This window comes from Pygoscelis adeliae, unplaced genomic scaffold (assembly GCF_000699105.1).
Source record: "Pygoscelis adeliae isolate BGI_AS28 unplaced genomic scaffold, ASM69910v1 Scaffold4, whole genome shotgun sequence".
Lineage (NCBI taxonomy): Eukaryota > Metazoa > Chordata > Aves > Sphenisciformes > Spheniscidae > Pygoscelis > Pygoscelis adeliae.
Window position 1 is genome coordinate 10,083,405 of NW_008824986.1, and position 20,217 is coordinate 10,103,621.

Below are 20,217 nucleotides of genomic sequence, written 5' to 3' on the forward strand. Positions count from 1 at the left end.
CATGATAAGGGGGGAAAATAGAGAACGTGAAAGTTAATCATTAAACTTTTTCTGTTATCTTTGTTCAGCCGGGAAAACTGAAGCTAGGCAAAGTTTTCAGGGAGAGATAATATCTTCTATTAGACCAAATAGTATAGTTAGAAAAACACACGTGCTTTTGGGAGCACATGCTTTTCTTCAGATATCCACAATTGCACATTACATTAAAAATAAAATTCATTTCATTTTCAAAAGGTTTAACCAATATTTGAAAGAACTGAATTTAAAAGCAACTCACAAAAAAATATCACACTTGGTTTAATTTGATTTGGACATTTTAAGAAAGATTCAATAGCCCTGAGTTACCAAAGACTTTTTTCTGGCTTGAAGTTTACTAGTAGAAACCTGACATCTGTATACATGGAGTCAAAATTTCTACATGCAGTCTCAAAAGCATGTTCTTTTGTGCGCCTGAGAAGTCTTTGTAAGTGTCTGGACATGCTCTTATTTCTTTCTGCGATACTTACAATGCCCTTTTGCAACTTCCAAGATGCTCTCAGCATACAGCAATTATTAGTGAGCGGCTAGTAAGGCTCTACAAAGATGCTAAGTCAGAATGTTTAAAAAGGGTGAGTTTAAAATACAGAGAGTTCTCTGTCCTGACCACCACTTTTTTCCCTCAGTCTAAAAAAAACATGATTAAATGATAATATTCTAAGATTTGTGAGTTTCTTACTAATCAGTGTATTGTTATTAATCAGTGTACTTTCTATGTTACAGGAGATAAGATGCTATTTTTAATAACATTTCCAGTGAGAGGTTTTGTACGTTCACCCTGACCTCATGAAATCTTCAGCTTACAATCCAGTTTTGTGTTGAGTTTTTCCTTTTTTCTTTTTGGAGTGCTTTTTTTTTGATAGCCTTCTACATCGTGCAATACATCAATTTAAAATCCCCTCAATCCAGCTTAGTCTCAGCTGTATTAATGCATGGGTTGAGGGCACAGATAGCTAAAAAGGACTGTATTGTGTGGCATCTCTAAAATCTTTTTTCAGAGAAATTGGATAAAGAGATTGAGGTTTCTTGGGGGGGTTTTATGGGTTGGGTTTTTTCCCCGCTGACTGAGCAGCCTTGCAGGTGACTCAGAAGAAGATGTCAGGGTGGGAGATGCTGCTGGGCCCTGAGTCACCCCATTCCTGTTGACCTCTCCGGCAGAGCAGGTTCCTCTGGGAAGGTGGCTGCAAGCACAGTGTGAGATCCTTCTTCATTTTACCAAGTATCTGGGGAGACAGCTTTACAACGATATTAAAAATAATGAAATATATTAGTTAAGGAACATGGGTCAAAGCAGGACTGAGTTTCTTTGCCATACTTTTCCTAGGACATTACATATAGAGCTCTGTCTTCTTAATGCAGTCATGACCAGTAAATCCTGCCCAAGGTGGAACCAGTCTTTTCCAATATGTAGTAAAAAAGCACAGAAGATATTGGGGTTCTGTAAGATTCAGAAAGTATAACCCAAGGGGAAGGTCAAAGCGAGCTGGTTGTTCTCCCAGCTCTGCCGTCGCCCACAGGGCCGTGCCCACGCAGAGCTGCTGTTCTGCAGGCAGAGCTGCTGTTCTGCAGGCAGAGTTGCAGGCAGAGCTGCTGGGCTGGGGTGTCCAGGGGACGATGCTCCCAGATGAGCTGCTTCGCTTACTCTCCATAGCTGGGAAGACCCACAAGGTGAACAGCCTCCCTCCATAAACCGTTCCTCCGAAGGATAAAATCAATTCTCATGTACATCTTCCCTGTTCTGTATGGTGCAATCATCTTCTTTATCTCCCATGACAGTGCGCCTTCTCGCCTGGCAAATATTTGATAATGTGCCTCAAGGGGATATCAGCCTGATCCAAGAGAGCGTTTCTGTTACGGACAGCATGCGTTGAAATACGTGCTGAGCTGAAGTATCCACTTAAGGGTTGTCCTCCACTACGATGGGTTTCCTGGTGGCCTCAGTGACTTCCTTGGGTGAGAGCTGAAGGGCCAGGAGCTGGGGAGCTCGGGGAAGGGCACCCTGCCTTTGGGGAACCTCCCACCCAGGCTGAGGCCATGCTTGGGGCTGCAGGAGTAGTGGAGTACAGATTTTGTTTGCTAACCCATGGGGAGCAGGTGGGTTTTGATGGTCGTTGCCAAGCCCAAAGTTTTGTTTGCTGTGTTTTTATGCTTCTGGGCTGTTTTAAATGTCAACAGGAATTCAACACATGCCCTTCTTTTTTCAGTGTAACTGCGATAAAATCCTACGATATACTTACAAAGCATTAGTTGTAAAAGTAAATCAACTTTAATAACAAGTAGGTTGTAGTTAAGTGCTTTCGAATGTTAGTATTTAGGGTTTTTTCCTCGCTTAGTTATGATCCAGCACTGCAAGGAAGTGAGGGTGTTTATCTTGGGGAAATGAGTGGGATTTGCAGGCATTCAGCACCTCCAAGGACCTTCCAGGGTTATTCCCTCACTCATATATTTCCGTTTTGCCATCCTTTCTGCACTAAACCGAATTGGTCTCAAATTCCTCAAAGTATGATGGGAGAGCACGGGGGGCTCCGGGTACAAACCGGGACAGGGAAAGAAATAAAAAAAAAGTGAAGCAAGAAAGTGGGATGACAAAAGCAGGAGTCCTGTACAGGCTGTGAACACACTGCAGAAAAGCTGGAAATGTGGCGGTGGTTGCGCTTCCTCTCCACAGCGAGGTTTCCTTCCTTTGGTCTTCATTGTGGAAAAGAGGTGGGGATCTGAGAGCGGGGATGTAGATGGAGCAGCGATAGAAAAGGAGAAAGTTATCAGAGGTCCAGCGCCCTAGACAAAAACGTTTCACGTTCAGGCGGCCGATTTCAGTCTCCAGAAGGGATGACCTTGCAACAGTGTCACTGAACAAACGGTTCCAGCTGGGCTTGTGCACTTGGCAAGTGCCCAGGAGCTATTTTAATAGGTCTTACAAGGGGTGAGGCCTTGGCAAGACCTGTGGGGTTTTGAGTGAGCTCACCGTCTTTTTTCCTTTAGTAGCTAGCAAGTGTCACTCAAGCTGTGGAAGAGCCCCCGGGAGCCTGCACAGTGTGCCTCACAGGGCTCAGGGACAACCCTCGTGCTTCTTTTTCTGCTAGTGTGCATCACTTTGAAAGGCATCACTCACTGCCCACAGCTTGAAAGTTTTGTGCCATTTATCACTTTGAATGAAGATGCTGGAGGTGTCCAGGTGGACTTAAAGGATTGAAACCATCCCTCGCCCCAGGCCAGGGCCTTGGGTGCTCCCTGGGTGATCACAGCTCCTGCCGCAGCCCACGACCCATCTGCAGCGTTTGCAGGAGGAATCAATGCAGCTGCCAGCCCTTTTTGGCACTTTGCACTTGGCCAAAGGTTGCTTTGGGGAGGCTCTTAAAGTCAAGCTGGGCTCTCACTGAAGACTCCCACATTGTCCTCGTAGAAAGAGCGTTAGGTAAAGCCTGGCTGGATCCTTGGTGGGTTGTTCTTGCTGCAAACGAATGACTTGAGATGACAACAGCTCATAAGGCAGACGTGGAGAGGAGGATTTGTCTTCCAAAAGGCTGCCCAAGCTCCCACCCCAGCAAAGCAGTCTTATCTCGCCAGCTTGCTCATCTGTGCAGTAGGAGCATCGCCATACAGGGAACGCTGTAAGCCAACAGTGAACAGCAACCGCTGTCCTCCCCAGCACAGACACTCCCTCGACGCCGTCTCGACCCTCCTCTGGGATCTACAGAAAACCTCCTGCAGAGCTCAAAAATGCCAGCAGCAAAGCAGAGCAGCATATAGAAAGCCTTATGTGTATCTTACTTAAAAGATTGATAGCACTTTTGGTCCAGCATAATGGGAAGGGCTAATATGTCAGTGGTTAACGCCAGCATAATTTAATTCCTACAAATATCTCACAACATGGCATTTTCTTTGTTTTCCACTCAGAATCACTCATTATCAATGTGCAAACGCAAGTTTAAAAGGTGCTGGTGGCACACGGACAGCTAGTGTGATTGAACCCCTCTCACTTCCCAAAAGCTGAATCCAAGTGTTCGCTTTGATGGATTACCATTTCTTTTTTTCATTTGAGGGAAATCTCCAGTCTAAACCGTAGGGCTGTCAGTTGTCCGTCTGTGTGATAAAACCAAGTTTGCATCCCGCAATGCTGGTACGTTGTTGGCAGTCCCACTGCTGGTCTCGTCGTGGTCTCAGGCAGCAGTGTTTCAGGCTGTCCCCATACCAGGGATGTCTCTGCTGATCAGCAGGCTCATCTTTAGCCTTGATTTTTGCATCTCGTCTTCCAAAATGTCTTTAAAGCTTCCGAATCCCTCAGGGTGATTTGAAGTCCAGGCAGCCTCCTGCCCAGATGGCTAATATCAGCAGCTCCCCCCTGCGCCCTCATGTAAAGCATCAGCATCATTCTCCTTGGTTTTATTTATTTTATCTTTTAAAAAAAAAAAAACAAGAACAAAAACAATGAAAGCTGTCCATTTCCTGGAGCAGCTCATTTGTTTTTTACTGCTGTAGTTTGTTTCCATTGGGATAGAAGGGAAAAGATAAATGGATATAGAGGATAAGGAGGGACCCGAAGGAGAGCTGGCGCAGGATGTCGTCCCTCCTGCGTGATGCCGTATGGCTGGAATGTGTGTCACAGGGGTGAACATCACACGTATGAAATGTAAAGAATATATACTACAGCTGAAGTGGCAGCACTGCAGAGAAAGTATTTTCTCACGTTTCTGGATAATATCAAGAAAGCCATCTGCTAAGCACTGCAAATACAATTTGTTTTCAACACTGGGCTTGGTAATGGAGTACATTCAAGGGGAATTTATTGGGGTTTTTTGCTACCTTCTCCATACTGTTTTTAATAGGAGCTGCAAAGCTCAGCCCTGGGCAGTGGGACGGTTTGAGAGTCCATATGGTGTCTGAATCATAGAATCATAGAATAGTTTGGGTTGGAAGGGACCTTTAAAAGTCATCTAGTTCAACCCCGCTGCAATGAGCAGGGACAACATAACGACAACACAAACCATAACTGGGTTTTTCCCATTTTTTTTCCAGGTGCTTCTTTTAGCTTTCTTGGTAGCATCCCTCACTGCCCCATATGGCCTCTCCCATCTGCTCTGCCATCTCTCTCGTGTGCCCTGGCAGCTCCCACTGCCTCCCCGGGGTCGCTATCCCATCCGTCCGTCCTCTGCTCCACACACCTGCTCCTCGGGGTCCCTGGCCAGCCCTTGGGGTCAGCACGTCCCTTGGGCACGCCCCATCTCCCATCATCTTTTGTGGACATTAAAAGTTTCACCCTAAGACCTTACTTAGCTCCTCTTGAAGTCACTCTGTTAATCCACATGTGAGCTGGGGTGGAAAGTCACAGGTTGGTGTTCGTAGACACAGATTTACCCACCTGGCAGCCTGGGAATAACCAAAACACCGACAATTTGATACGGAAGGTATACAGCAGAGGCTACATATTACTATTACATTACTTTTTCATTGTAGTACACCAGTTTATGTATTTGCAGCTGTATCTAGAGTGCTCCTGGATGAGATTTAGTTCAGTCCCGAGATTACTTCATAGAAGAAGAGCGCTCCAGAGTTTTGCAAAGCTTGTGCTTCGCTTTCCTGCCCCAAGACAGCATCCCCATGGCATCAGCAGTGGGCTATGCGTATCTTGGTCCTTTAATGGGGGTCTGCAAAAGGAAGTGAAGAGGTGTATGTGTCTCTGGTATGTGTTATCTACAGGAATTCAAATAAGAGTAAGGAAATGCCACATACATACACTCCTCGTATTTTTATGAGCATTTCTCTGTGGTTGCTGTCTGCTTCTGTAGTTCAGCTGGGGACTGTAATCATGGTGTTCATATCAGCTAATAAGGATATAATTTTATATGGGAATTTCCTATGAATTTTTAAAAATACATTCTTAAAGGAAGTCCTGAAAAGTTACCTGAAAAGGGAACTGGCAGAAAGCCAGCTGTTATGTGCTGACAGGAGGAAATGCGCTTGGAGGGGTCAGGAGTTTGCACAGGCTCTTCCCAACAGCAGTACAAGTTTTTTTCCTTTCCGGCAGGGACCCTGCCCCTCAGGGGGGAGGATGGGCCTTGCTCTTTGGCCATCTTTCTGGAGCTCGGGAGTTTCTCTGAAGCGTGATTTCCCTCACCGGAGAAGACTGCCATGAACCCTCCAGTGAGCTGGAAGTCACCTCCGCTTTGCCATCATCCCCCTTCCCCATGGCAACCCTGGCTGCGAGCATGGAGCCCGTCAGCTCCAGCTGCGTTACGGACATCAGTTCAAACACCCAGATCTCCTCCAAACGAGAAGATTTCACAGTCTTTTCCCAGTAGGATCCTGGCAGTCTCAAAGATGCTTTGCTTTAAAAAAACCACAGTACGATTATTTATAAAAAAGACATTTGATGTCACTTTCTAAACTGGCTGTGTATTTGTGTGGCTTCTGTCTGTACAGTACCAAGTGCCTCCAGAGCATTTACAATTAGAAATAACAGTAAATATCTGTTTTCCCCTGATTGCGAGATAAAGACTGTGTCTTATTTCATTTTTTCATATGCATTTATTATGAGAAGTATCTATTAACAGGAAAAGTTAAGTGAAAGAAAGAGCATCACTTGTGAGTATGCTGCGATAGAGGAAGGTGGTCCTCTCAGTCTTGCAGCACCTGCAGTGCTTTCCAAAAACATCCCCATCCTCACAGAAACCTTCCTTCAGCACTTGTTCGATGGCACCTTTGCAACTCGCTTAGGCCTTTCTGCTTGCAAGTGATACTGCTAAAGTTTGAAACCACCATGGGCTGTCTGTGACCCACAGAGGTGGATTCCCAGAGGTTTCCCCTCCGTGCACCCCTGAAGCAGGATCAGTGCCAGTTTACAGCCCGCAAAGAGGGTGGCCCAGGGCTGCTGAGGAGTGGGGACCCCTGAGCCACCTCGGAAAGGCACTGCGGGACCCCGGCTTTCCAGCTTGTAAAGTGGGGGTGATAGCTGGGACAGTAAATCTGTGGAAAATTTGAAGTGCTCAACCAATGGCAATGTAAGTTCAAGAGAAAGATGTGCCTAAATCCCCTTGTCTTGTACTCGGAGACTGGATTTTAGGGAGGCTGACAGGTCTTTTGACGTTTATGTTATAAGTCAGTAGCAGCTTCAGTAATAAACCTTTGTTCTCCTTATTCTTGACCTCGTCCTCTGATTCCAGGACTCTTCTGGGCATCCGGAAGCATCCGACAGGGTCAGCAGGACCCTTGCCTGGTAGAGTGCTGCGTGTACCAATGAATTGCTGCCAGTTTCTCCTGGGTGTTTCCCTTGGACTGGCCCTGGGTGGTTCAGACCCCCCTGGTCTGTGGAGGGGAGGGATGATGCTGTTTGAACCAGCAGGATGGTGACAAAACGGTGATGGAAAACAACAGGTCTGTGCAGGCTAACCTTATTGCTTACAGATTTCCCCACGTACTGCATTCGTCCCAGGTAAAGCATAGTAGCCAGTACCACCGGTGCACCAGCAGTGCTCTGGTTCGGTTTTGGCTTCCGTGGCTGAAAATCAGTTTGATGGATCCAAGGTATTTTGTAGAAATGCCACCTAGAGCCCTCTGTTAACTAACTTGCACCGCTCTTTAGCCAGGGAATGACAAGTAGTAAGATGCAGCACTAACAGTATTAAACTGGGAGTGATTTTTTTCCTGATTTCTTGGATGAGGATTGTCTCTAGCTGTTGCTGCTGCTAGCCATGACGATGGCAACCAGAAAGAGAAAAAACCAACTGCTCCAAGCTGTGAGCCACTGCATGCTCTGGAGACAGGGCATTGCACGGGTACGACCTGCCCTCCTTCACCGTGTCCCACAGCAGCACTTCCCCGTGCTCTGCAGGAGTCTGGGATTGGGATGATGATGATAACAGGGCTGCTTTTACCTATTTGGGACAAACTGGGCAGGACCAGGAGATGGGCATCTCCAAGATGTGAATCCTTCCAGCAAGCCAGTGTCTTTTCTGGTGCTGAAAACTGGTTGATTTACACATCAAGAGAGAATTTGGCCCTTCGTTTCTGGGTGCTAGATGAGATCAGCGCAGCCTTGCTTTCCCCAGTGCTTTGTGTTTGTTTTCGTGGTGCTGCCGCTGCTGCTAAAGGCTATCAGCCTGTTTCTGGAGCCTCATTTAATATACTCCGCATGGAAAGGCATGTTTCATTTTTAAGTTTAAAAAAAACCACACACAAAAAAACCCAAACAAACATAAAACGCAGCATGGCACAGATTAAATCCATTTGAGACGACTTGAAAAAAACACTGTATGTGCAAGTCAATAGGAGGAGGGGAGTGGAAGGGGGAAAAAGCAACTGTGACATATACAAACCCTTTAGTGTGCATAGCATAAGATTTTTTGGCTGGCACTCACATGATTTTATTCAAGGGCTGGGAAAGAACTACGATTAGTTAAAAGCTTCGGCAAAGTCTGGAGGGAGTGCTCTGAAGAGTTGGGAGCCGCGCAGAGGTGACTGTAACTCCTCTTGCAATTTCAGACTATTCTTCTGTGGCTCAGGACAAAAGCCTTTTCTTTTCCCTCCGTGTTCAAAGAGACATTTGTCTTGAGATGTTGCAGCTGTGGGCCGCGGGATTGCTTGTTTGAAGATACCCCCTCGTAGACGAAAGGAGAGGCAACGCACTGAAAAGTGGTAGTATTTTATCGTGTGTGGGTTCCCCTCCCTCCTCCTCCCTCCCTCCTCCTCCACTGCCATGTGTGGTTTTTAATAAGAAGAAGAATGTGGAGGCAACATTTTCCAGGCAAGGGGAAATTTCCTGTTTCTTTTCTGTTTGTTTAATAAAGTGTGTAGTTGACTGTAAAACTATAGCTACTTTGTTGTGAACGGGTAATTCAGGCGAGTGTCAGGATCGCTTCTTGATGCACTTTTATATACTGCAAGTGAACATGTTTAAAGCCTTTTTTTTTTTTTTTTTTTTTAATGCTGCGTGGCTAGGCAACTGAGATTAGTAAGAATTAGGCAAATGGCTTCTGCTTTTGTTTCTGTGAGATACTACCAGCCGTCTTGCGGTCACACAAAGACTGCCATTTAGCAGGGAGCGCTCCCTAATTCTCTTGGCAGGGGTGCCATTGGGATCGGATACAAGTGGGTGGCAAAGGGGAGGAGCAGCAGGAGAGGACAAGCAGGCTTTGTGTATTAAAAATGAAACAAAAGCACTTTATACGTGGGGCTGCGTGCAACAAGCGGTGCTGCCTGTGAGCCGGGGTGGAGTTTGAGTTCTCACTGTGACTGCAAAACCTTTCTTTTTTTTTTAATTTTTTTTTCCATAAACCCTTCCTCCTCTCCCTCTTCCTTACCAAGTGCTCCCTGCAATGCTGGCGAGGGTCTGCAGGCAGCTGAAAACACCTAAAAAAATACATCTCGAACAATATTTACCACAACTTTGCAGGAACGGCTGGGGCTTTATCAGCAAAATCAGCTTCAGATGGCGGAGGAGCCACCAAATTTGTGAGGCTGTTGGGAGGGAGAGTTGATCCCACCCCAGTCCCAAGGAGAGCTTGTCCACTGCCTCCTGCCTGCACCACCCCGGCTTGCTCTGCTGCCTGCTGCCCACGCGTGGGGAGGCAGCGATGGGCTTGGTTTACGCAGCATCGTACCCCTCGGTGGAGTGAGCCCGGTGGTTTTGCAATGTGTGGCAGAGCGAGAGGGTTAATGGCTGAGATGTTTTATCAGAATTTAGGGGGGGAGTGTCTGGCTGTTTAATTACTTTCTGATCCGTGGCATACCTCGTTCTTAATGAAGCAGTTGCACGCAGAACAAACGTACTGTATGAGCTTGTTTAAAAAGAAAAGCGTACCGAGTTTAGCTTGGTTTTGTCAGCCCAAATGTTTTGGTTTGAATGTGTTTGTGCAGGAGGTAGGAACCAGGACGGTGAAGAATAGATGCAGAGTGGTGGAGAGGCAACGAGAGAGGCAGGCAAGGAAAATATACCACGGTTTAAGTTGCAAACCTGCCAATGGTTTTTATTAAAACGTAATTTCCATACATTATACACTTCATCTCGTATTGATTTGCTTGAAAACTTTCATTGTCAAGCTGAAGTAAATTCCCTCATTGAAGTAGGAGAAATGAGAGACATTCCTCGGACTACCTCACAGTTTCCAGCCAGCATTCATCCTCGGCAACTGCACTTTTGTGTGCGGGCGAGGGTGACATGCCTAAGAAGCCTGTGTCATCATGCACAATTACATCCCTAATCCCGAGCAAAGACACAGATGCTGTTTCAAAAAAAAAAAGCTGTGTTTCGTTTGAGTTTCAAAGAAGCTTATGTAATGGCAGCATAATAAAACTGTTATTTTGGGGCTCAGATTAAATATCAAGGTTTCAGATAAGCCGTGGTTTTGTCTTCCATGATGTGCCATGCTCGCAGGAAGCCACCACCAGCCTCTGTTTGCCCACTGCCCTGCCTGAGGATGGTCCTGGTCCCCAGTGGGCACCGAGCTCTGAGCTCAGCTTGCCCAGACGGAGGCGTACAGCTGCACAGCACGGGGACAGTGCCAGTGGCCGCTGGGGCTGGGACCACCACAGCCACCTTGCCCCTGCATCAGATTCCTTTTTATTTACAGTTGAGGTGTGAGGCTGATAGGTGATGCTCTAAACCTTGGAGATCATACACGTTAGTAAGCGTTTAAGTCAGTGTTATAATTCACTCACTTGTTAACCTGAGGAAATAATCTAGCTGCAGTATAGTGCTTCACGTAAGGATTGTGTAAGCGCTCTGAGATTTGTACATGTTTTTATTCTTGCTTATCTGCTTATGGCAAGCTTCTTTCGGTTATCCAAATCGCCTCGGCACTCTACCCTGCCTACTGACACAGTTATACTTCCATCTGGATGAAATGCATGCAAACATAATGTATTACTTCCAGTACGTGCTAATGGAGATCTCGGTAGGAAAGATGGAGAGCAGGACCTATTCCAAAAACATTCACATGTAATGCTGAAAATCTTCAGTCAGGTCTGCTGCTGGGTTGCTTGGTTCTTAATTTCTTAAAGCAGAGTCAATAAAACAGGAATGGAGAGCCATTAAACCTCCTCCATTAAACCTGCCTGTTTCCATGGGGTTAATTTTTCCCATGCAAAATAAATGTAACTACGTGCTATCCCACGTTTCATACGCAGCAGCGAAGATCCCTCCCTGGGGCGATGCTCTTGGCGCTGGCGTGGTCTGGGAGGCATCGCTTTGGCCCGTAGCACCTGCATCTGTCACATACACATCAGCTGGTGGAGATCTTGCTAATACTTTACCCAACAGCAATCTGGACAGAAAGGCACATTTAATTTTCCCTTAAAAAAAAGAAAAAAAAGAAAAAAAAAAGAAATCAACACCTTGCTCTTCTCATGAGTTTCTTTCCTTCATTGTCATTGCTCTGGCACGTGAGGCTGCAGTGACACAAGTCCTGGTGTTGACCGCAGTCCAGAGGGCTGGAGCGGTACCCAGCCCTGGGCGCAAGGGCCGGCGAAGGAGGCTCCTGCTCTTGGCTTTAGTCTGATTTACTCAAACAGAGCCACAGACAGTAGCATTTGTTCTGTAATACTCCATGTGAGATGTTTGACCCCCCCAAGATACCCCAAAACAACTCCACGGAGTTCCCTCAGCCGAGCCGCGTGCTTGTCCAGCTCACCAGCATCAGCAATTCTACTGCGAGTAAGTCGTGATACCTGGGATGTAGAGTGGCAGGGAAAAATGCTCTTACCCAGAAGCAGTGAAGGCATTTACTGTGTCTGTTAGCCACTCAATAAAAGGATCACACACCCACTATGCTTAAAGGCGATACAGGTGTTGGTTGGTAGCCCTGGAAGGTTCTTGTGCAGAAAGGAGCTTTTGTTAAGGAGAGGGGCTTCTCTGAGGCTGCTTGTGAGGGGGTTTGAAGGTTCGAACCCAAACCCTCCAGGCCTGGACATCTCATGGTGCGGCAGCAGAAATGAAACACTGCTTTGTGCCCAGAACACCCGCTCCCCCCACCTACGCTTTTCCCAGAAACTGCCTGGGTAGCCGAAAAAGATAGCTGAGATATTTTGTACAGTCCTAATGTAATAAATTCCCTTACTGAGTACTAAAGGGAGGCGTAGAAATGTCTAAGTGACTTGTCCAAAAATGAACCGATTAATCCCCAGCAGAGCAATAAATAGGGTAGAAAAATCAGCCTTCTGCGGCCCTTGGTGGTGATTGTTCCTTTCCTCACCTCAGCCTGGAAAACGTGTCATTGTGAAATGAGAAAAAAGCAGCACAGCTGAACAGACTCCTGAATACAAGTATTTTCAAAGGAGCAGCCCATGGCTAGGTGTGTGTAAGTGTGAGAAGAGCACTGTCCTGCACTGGCACAAGTGCGCTTACTGCCATGGCAGAGCGGGGTCTGCAGCCATTTCATCCTGTATATGCAGGTCCTTCACGCAGGCTCCAGCCACGCATCCCAGAGCATCCCGCAGGATGCGGGGATAGACCGGGTTTGGTTTTATGAAGTAAGCTGAGCTTCGCCGTTCCCACCTTGAAGCCTTCTGGTAGTTGGTAATATAACAGAATATATGCCTGTCTGCTAAAGAGGTCTTCGGTGTCCTGCTCTTTCTGTGATTTTCCAGTAATACTTTTTTTTTGGTGGCTGTCTGTTTGGACTTGTCTTTCTGAGGTGGTCAAAATGGTAGTCATCCCCTAAAAAAACAGATCAACTACCAGTGTATGTCTGTGGAACAAAATCCCGGCCCTCCTGCAGGAAGGGGAAGAAAATACTGCTGGCTTGGGTTTCACTCCTAGGATGCTAAATAAAACGGTTGAAGAGGCCAGCAGCTCTGGCTTACGTGGTTTGGTTGAAACGTGGCCTGTGTCGGTGAGGATCGGCACAGTGGAGATACATCCCCATAAAGTCACAGGTGGCTGAAATGGCGTTGTCCATCCCTGTCCTGAAGCAAGTCTTGCTGGGTTTTCTCTCTGTCAGGGGCAAAACTGCAGCCATACTCCCAGAGGTAAAACTGGACCTTGTGCTAAACTTTGCATTGCATTGCCATCATCCCCCTAAATTTGTTGTGCAAGCTGAAACCATGTGCCGCTGCCCCTCACCCGACACAGGAACCATGCGCAGGTAGCACTGCTGCCGGGGGGACCTTCCTGCTGCCGCCGGTGTAAAAGCCGCGCTTCTTCTGCTTGCAGGTATTCGCCCTCAAATCATGAACGGCCCCATGCACCCCCGGCCCCTGGTGGCACTGCTGGATGGGAGGGACTGTACAGTGGAGATGCCCATTTTGAAGGACTTGGCGACGGTTGCATTCTGTGACGCACAATCAACTCAGGAGATTCACGAGAAGGTAACATCAGTTGCAAGGGCGCGGGCGGGCCGGGCCAGGCCGGGGGACGGTGTGCTCTGGCCTTCCTCTTCCAATTCTTCTTGAGAAAAAAGTGTACAAAGCTGCACTTTGAGACCATCAGCGGATAACATCAACAGAAGTTGCTGTAGATTAAAATTCAGCGAGGCCAGATGTTATTTTGGAAAAAGAAGTCATCTTATCTCTTAGCATCAGGTTTTTTACATCAATATTATTAATGTTTCTCATTTTTTTGAAGTCCGCTTGCTCGGTGCAGCAGTAACAGCACTCTGCACCTCCCCAGGGTGCGGGGCGGTTGCTCTGGCTTTGCTAACACCATCCCACGCTGCAGCTGATGGGTCTCCTCCAGTGCGGGCTACACCTCAGCAGCTCATTTCTCCCCAGCAAGGAGTGGGTGAGGTTTGGGCAGCATGCAGGCAGATCAGTGCAGTGTGGATGGGTGTTTCTGCCTGGAAGCTCAACTAATTGTAAATACTTGTTTTAAAAGTATTCTTTGTGCACATTTAGATAACTCAAATGAGGTTTGAAGGGATCAGAAATCACTTCCAGGATCTGGGAAAGAGAACTACAAATAGCATCAGTGCTGATCTTTGCAGTGCTTCAAATATTAAATGCGTGGGAAGGAGGATGGACGTTTTTATGAGGCATTGGTAGATGATAGATGGGCCAGTCTTGGAGAATTTAGATAGGTCTTGGGTTTTCAGAACACCGAGGTAGCTTATGGTGAGCACCAATGAAGGTTTGAATCTCCATTGAAGGGAACAGAGTACAGTCTTACATGACTGTACAGCATCACACAGATCTTTTTAGATACTCTTGAAAACATACAGGAAGGGTTAATGTGAACAGTGTGACAGGTACTTATACTTCCAACATACAAAAGAAGGTTGAGGAGTTACAAGTGACACACAGTTGTGTTCAAAAATAATAGATACTGCCATAAAACCTAATTTGTTTTTAAAAGCAGAATTACTGCTGGTTGGAAGCAGAGGGATTAGCAGATAACCACCTGGAAAAGGGTCCGGGTGAGTGACAGGCTTAGTTTTCCTCTGCTTTGCCTCCCCAGATGTAACATCATAATTTTCAGATATGCATCCAGTCTCTTCCCAAAGGGAATGGCCTCAGTGTTGGTGGGTCACACCCCTGTTAGTTTTGGTGACACCTGGAAGTGTCGGCTTGCACTGTGCCTGGGTCAGACAGTAGGTCAGCGGTAAAAATGTACAATTTACTGTGTAATATTCCTGATTCATGAGCTGCAGGCGTCCCCTCCAGGTGTCTTGGTGGCTCCTGACATCTCTGTTCTGTTCCAGGTATTAAATGAAGCTGTTGGGGCGATGATGTACCACACCATCACACTGACTCGAGAAGATCTAGAGAAGTTCAAGGCCTTACGGGTCATTGTTCGAATAGGCAGTGGCTACGACAACATTGACATCAAAGCCGCGGGGGAGCTTGGTAGGTCTCAGCTCTGCACCCCGATTCCCTCCTACATCCCTCTGAGTCTTTAAACTCAGCAGAAGTACCTGCTGCTTCCCAGGGGAGCGTGCTGGCAAAGTGGAGTTGCAGGCAGGACCTCACAAAGGAAGTTGATTAAACCCTTAAAATTACAGGTGCAGTTTACATTTTTTGCATGTAGATAATATTATGATAAGAAAACTTGACCATGAAGTAAACAAAATGGTGCAGTTTTAGAAGGCAGCTTTTAGGCTCATACTATGTTAAAACTGCCCCATCCGAGCCCCTTGTTCCCACACTGTCCCAAGTTCGAGGTGCCCCCTTGTACTGACGGATTTTGGTATGGCTGTTCTATTTCTGGCTCAGGAGAGTTGATCTAGCTTTAGGAAAATTGGAGGAAGGGTGTTTTATTATATTTTGTTAAGCAAGATCAGTCTCTTGATCTGATCTGGTTCTCGGAGTCATGCCTACACTGCTGGGAAGGCGACGTGTCGGACAGTGGGGCAGGAATTGTGCGTTGGGTTGTTGCTGCCTCCTTTGCCATCTCATCAAAGGTGCCTCAGGAACTTGAAAAAGAGATTTACTGTAGGGTCGTGTTATGTGGACTGCCAAAATACAGGGGCCCACATTTTCAGAAAGGAGCCCCTATGTCCAGCTATGGGATTTTTCTGCATGCCTGGGTTTGGGGGGGGGGGGTAGGCTGCGTTGCGTGGCTGTCAGGTGGTGCTGGGGCCACCCGATTTCCATGCTGGTTTGGATGGTCACAGAGACCTTTGGCAATCTGCACACCCCCAACTGGGAGAGCTTAATTGTATCCGTGATTTTAGCAGCTGAGTTACAACCATTTTTGATCATCTGATCCCAAGATTCAGTCTATCAAGCAGTCCTACAATAGTGTTTAGGATATCTTCTATTAAAGGTTATCTCTGGGGAAGTGAAGAATAACAGCCATTTCACGTGAGCCATTTTACAAGGATAATTGCGATAAGAGAGTTTCAAATAGTCATTCCTAAGAAAGCAATTCTCAATATAGTGAATTATTTTTTCAAGAGGAGAACAGCATCTTCTCAATGTAATGGTTTCTTCATGTTTTTAACTCTTATTGTTATTATCCATTATAACAATGTTCTGAGGCTTTGAACATCAAGAAAGGAAAAATATAACGAATAAAGTAATGGGATGCTGCAGTATAATCCTTCTTTTTATACTTGGCAAATTGGGTGGCCAAATGATGTGGTTTCGAGTAGCAAATGTAATGACTACCCACAAATGTAGCGTAAAGTTTAATTGGTATTGCTTTCCATAAGGTAGTTTTTAAACTGTGCAGTCAATAAATGACCAGTGTCTAAAGACGGTGCCTGGCCATGCGGTGTCAGCTGCCTGTGCCTTGCTGGCCTGGCTGGCTGGACCAGTTTTGACCCACTAGAAGACACCGCCAGAACAAGATGCTTGTGTTGAACCATCTGCCGGGTATTTAACCCCCAGTGCCAGCAGCTCCTGCTCCTGGGGGCACGACAATATATAACAGCGTAAGAATCTTGTGGGAAAGGCAGCCCGGTTTCATCCAGCTCTATAAGCAAGCGGTCCATCAGAAGAGGGACAAGTGCCGACTTGGTGATGGGTTGGTGATGGGGACTCTCGGCGGAGCTGCAGGCCGATGGGGAGCACTGCCAGAGCCGCTCATTGCCCTCCAGCCTTCCTGTCTCTTCTCTTCCCCTGTGAGCAACCATGGCCTCTGCCTACAAATGCGCAGGAGCAGTTGCCTGATACTTAAATGTGTGGTCTTCCTGGAAAACCCTCCCTTCCTTTCATTAAGGGCTTGGGCAGGCGGTCAGCGTGGTTTCTGGGCTGCACCCAAGTCCCCGAGGTAAATCAGAAGTTCCCTCTGTGGAAGAGATGGGAAATGTAAAATGAGACAGCATCAGCTTTAGGAGCTCGCGGGGACCAGAGCATCGTGTCCCTGTCACCTGAAAGGGAGAGGAGGTGGACAGTGTTTTCAGGGGTTGGTTGGTGTTGGGTTTTTTCTCTCTGTAGGGTCAGTCAGTTGTCTCCCAGTTTCTGTAGGTCTTTCAAACAGCCACAGGGTGGAAAAAAGTTTTAAAAACAGAAAAACAGGTTCCTGTGAGCAGGGAGATTGACAGGGGGATGGGAAACAGATTTTCAATTTTGAATCAGCGCCCCTCACAGTGGAAGGGGATTTTCTGAATATCTTATTCTGTCTTTATCTCCCTACTTCTTCATGGTTTCTACTCAAAGGCCCCAGTCCAGTAAAGCACTTAAATACACATCCATCTTTAAATGTGTGTTTAAATCGCATTGAATCCGGTAGGATATAAGCATGTGCTTAACTGCTCTGCTGAATAGACATTAAATGAAGTACACCCTTACATGCGTTACTGAGCCAGAGCCTGGACAGGGCAATGACTGGGGAGGCATTTTCTGTGAACTTAATACTTGCAGCTCCAAGCAGGGACACAGTGGTTTAAAATGAACCTTTTGTGGCAAAGGAACAAAAGGTCTGTTATTGAGACCTGCAGCGGGGCAGGCAGGGGTGTGCAGCAGTGGTGGTGTTGGGGTAGAGGAGCTGCTCCGCCGCAGCCCTGCCCCCTGCCCTTCCCAAATTTTGGGAAAGCCTCCAAATTTTGTGGCAGGAGCAATCGGTTCCTCCTGCAGGAGTGTGGGTGGGTGTTTGTGGCGTGGAGGCTTGCCAAGGGGTGTTTTGAATCGACTGTTCTGGCACTTGGTGGTGGAAGGAGAAGCTGGCCCTGCCACGCTGATCTGGTTTACCATCCTGCTCGAATGCACCAAATTATTGGCCCCTAAATAATTTAATGGTTGAACAGTGTTATTGGGGAGAAGGAGTGACTTCTGCCAGTGCGATTTAAGTCGCTTTTAAGGTAGATTAAACTAAACGAGAATAAGCCTTTCTATTGCAAAACAAACCTTTGCTGCTGGAGTTACTCCTGCGTAGCTCTTGTACTTGAATCTGCACTTGTCCTTACCCCAGAGAGATGCCGAGGTGTAGGGGACCCCTGACCTTACCATTACTGGTCACGGTAATGAGCTTTTTGCAGAGATTTCAGGCTGCTGTACGTAAACCGTGCACATCGTGGGAAAATGTTACTCCAAACGCTTAACAAATGATAGGCTGGGTGGGAGATGTGAGGGTGAAGGGCCAGGAGCCCCTCTGCTTTGCTGGGGGGGCAGGAAGCGGTGGGGCGAGCAGCTGGAGCTGCTCCCCCCTGAGCCACGGTTGTGCTTTGTGGTGTTGCCTCTGCAGGGATCGCCGTCTGCAACATCCCCTCGGCTGCCGTGGAGGAGACGGCCGACTCCACCGTCTGCCACGTCCTCAACCTCTACCGGCGAAACACCTGGCTCTACCAGGCGCTGCGGGAAGGCACGCGGGTGCAGAGCGTGGAGCAGATCCGGGAGGTGGCCTCCGGTGCTGCCCGCATCAGGGGGGAGACGCTTGGCCTCATTGGCTTCGGTACGTTGGCAAAGGGCAGGCAGCCTGCGAATGGTGCATGGAGCGCTGCCAGCCCCATGTTCAGCCTTTGAGGAAGACTCAGCGCCACTTCACTGCCCTAGGAAGGACCTAAAACGAGCATTTTTAAACCCAGAACCACACCACAGTGGATCAGTGTGAATCTTACACTGATTTTTCAGGGAAGGAGCTGTATTTTGTGAGCCTTGGCTGAGCCCTTGGAGGAGTGCTGGTGAAACCTGGCAGTGCCCCAAGAGGGACCATACCTGGTAGTGCTGCTGTCCTCTCCCGAAAAACTCTGTCCCTGAGCCACAGCTACACCATTCTGAGCCATTCTGCCCGGCGCAGTGGCAGGGGTGTGTAAAACAAAGTTTGTCTTCAGTTCATCCGTAGCTATAGAGAGTTTCATTCACTGCCCTAGGAAGGACCTAAAACGAGCATTTTTAAACCCAGAACCACACCACAGTGGATCAGTGTGAATCTTACACTGATTTTTCAGGGAAGGAGCTGTATTTTGTGAGCCTTGGCTGAGCCCTTGGAGGAGTGCTGGTGAAACCTGGCAGTGCCCCAAGAGGGACCATACCTGGTAGTGCTGCTGTCCTCTCCCGAAAAACTGTGTCCCTGAGCCACAGCTACACCAACCCAGCTCTTTCTGAGCCATTCTGCCCGGCGCAGTGGCAGGGCTGTGTAAAACAAAGTTTGTCTTCAGTTCATCCGTAGCTATAGAGAGTTTCAGCATCAGAGGTAGCATCAGCACCTCTGCTGACAACCCTTTTGGATACCCCTTTTGGGAGCAAAGTCCAGCCATCACAAGATGGTTCAGGAGGTGTGTTCAGGCAGCAGAAGCTCACGCGGCACATGGTGGCCGGGCACAAGCAAAGTGGCAGAAACGCGAGCAGAGGAGATCTGGCGAGGTGCTGGTTTACAGAGCACGTCTGTCTGCTGGAGGGTGGCTCGGAGCCAGACCACAAATGTTGCAGCAGTATTTCCACTTGCTTTCTGTGCAGCAGCCATTTTCCCCACTTGCCTCATGCTGTTGTCTTGCAAAGCCCTAGGCTAGTTAGTGCAAAAAGCTGGCTTATAAGCATGTTTAAATGGGGAAACTGAGGCAAGGCGGATGGGTGAGGTTAGGGCAGAAGATACGGGTGAGCCCAGGTCTGTCTGGCAGGGCCAGGGTGAAGGCAGCAGTGCATGCCCGACTGCATGCTCGCAGCTGGATGTCCATGCAGGCACACAGCTGATGTCCCCCCGAGTCAACCACGCATCTCTGGTGCACCGGAATGGCATCACGTATGTGCATGCACAGGGGAACGTCGCTGTGTACCACTAACCAGGCACATGCTGGGCTGCTGCACTGCTGCTAGCTGAAAAAATTAACAGATAAATAAATAATTGAGGCTTGGCACACAGGGCACACGGAGCCTGCACAGCCTGTGGCGGGGACAGGCGGGGGGGCGGCTCCAGCAATGCCACAGACATCCCATGCTACAGCCAGCACAGCGGCTGTAGTAGTCCTTTGCTTCCAAGCTACGACAGTTGTCTTCGTCACGCCCAATTAACCAGTCGTACAGCAAGAGGCTGAAAAACCTATCACAAACAAGTTGCCTAAAAAAGGCGGTGCTTTTTTCTTTCCTTTTTCGGCTTTTCTTGGTAGACACAGCGCCACAGGGGATTGTTTCTCTGCGATGTCCAGAGCTGCACATTGGTGGGGCTGAGCCGCACGCTGGGCCTTCCCCACCAGACCTACATGGCTGTAGATGGTGCCACGTGTTCAAATGGCCGTGAGCCGGCAGATGCCTAATGACCTCACTCTTCATTTTGTTCGTTTTTTTTAAAAATCTTAACACAAGCATCTTGCATTTGCTAGAGCCAAGCACAGCCCTCCCTGTGCAAGGTGGCCTGGGTTTGCCCTCCAGCCAGCATCC

At 47.8% G+C, this 20,217-nt stretch overlaps 1 protein-coding gene across 2 annotated transcripts in view; it reads left to right on the top strand.

The window, feature by feature from the left end:
• CTBP2 (C-terminal binding protein 2) overlaps positions 1-20,217 on the top strand; it is an 80,256-nt gene that overhangs the window by 54,411 nt on the left and 5,628 nt on the right. For both annotated transcript variants that reach the window (XM_009325865.1, XM_009325866.1), the window contains 3 exons: positions 13,181-13,335; positions 14,664-14,808; positions 18,089-18,295. In XM_009325865.1, the coding sequence (XP_009324140.1) occupies positions 13,181-13,335; positions 14,664-14,808; positions 18,089-18,295 (507 nt within the window). The remainder of the gene's footprint in view (positions 1-13,180; positions 13,336-14,663; positions 14,809-18,088; positions 18,296-20,217) is intronic.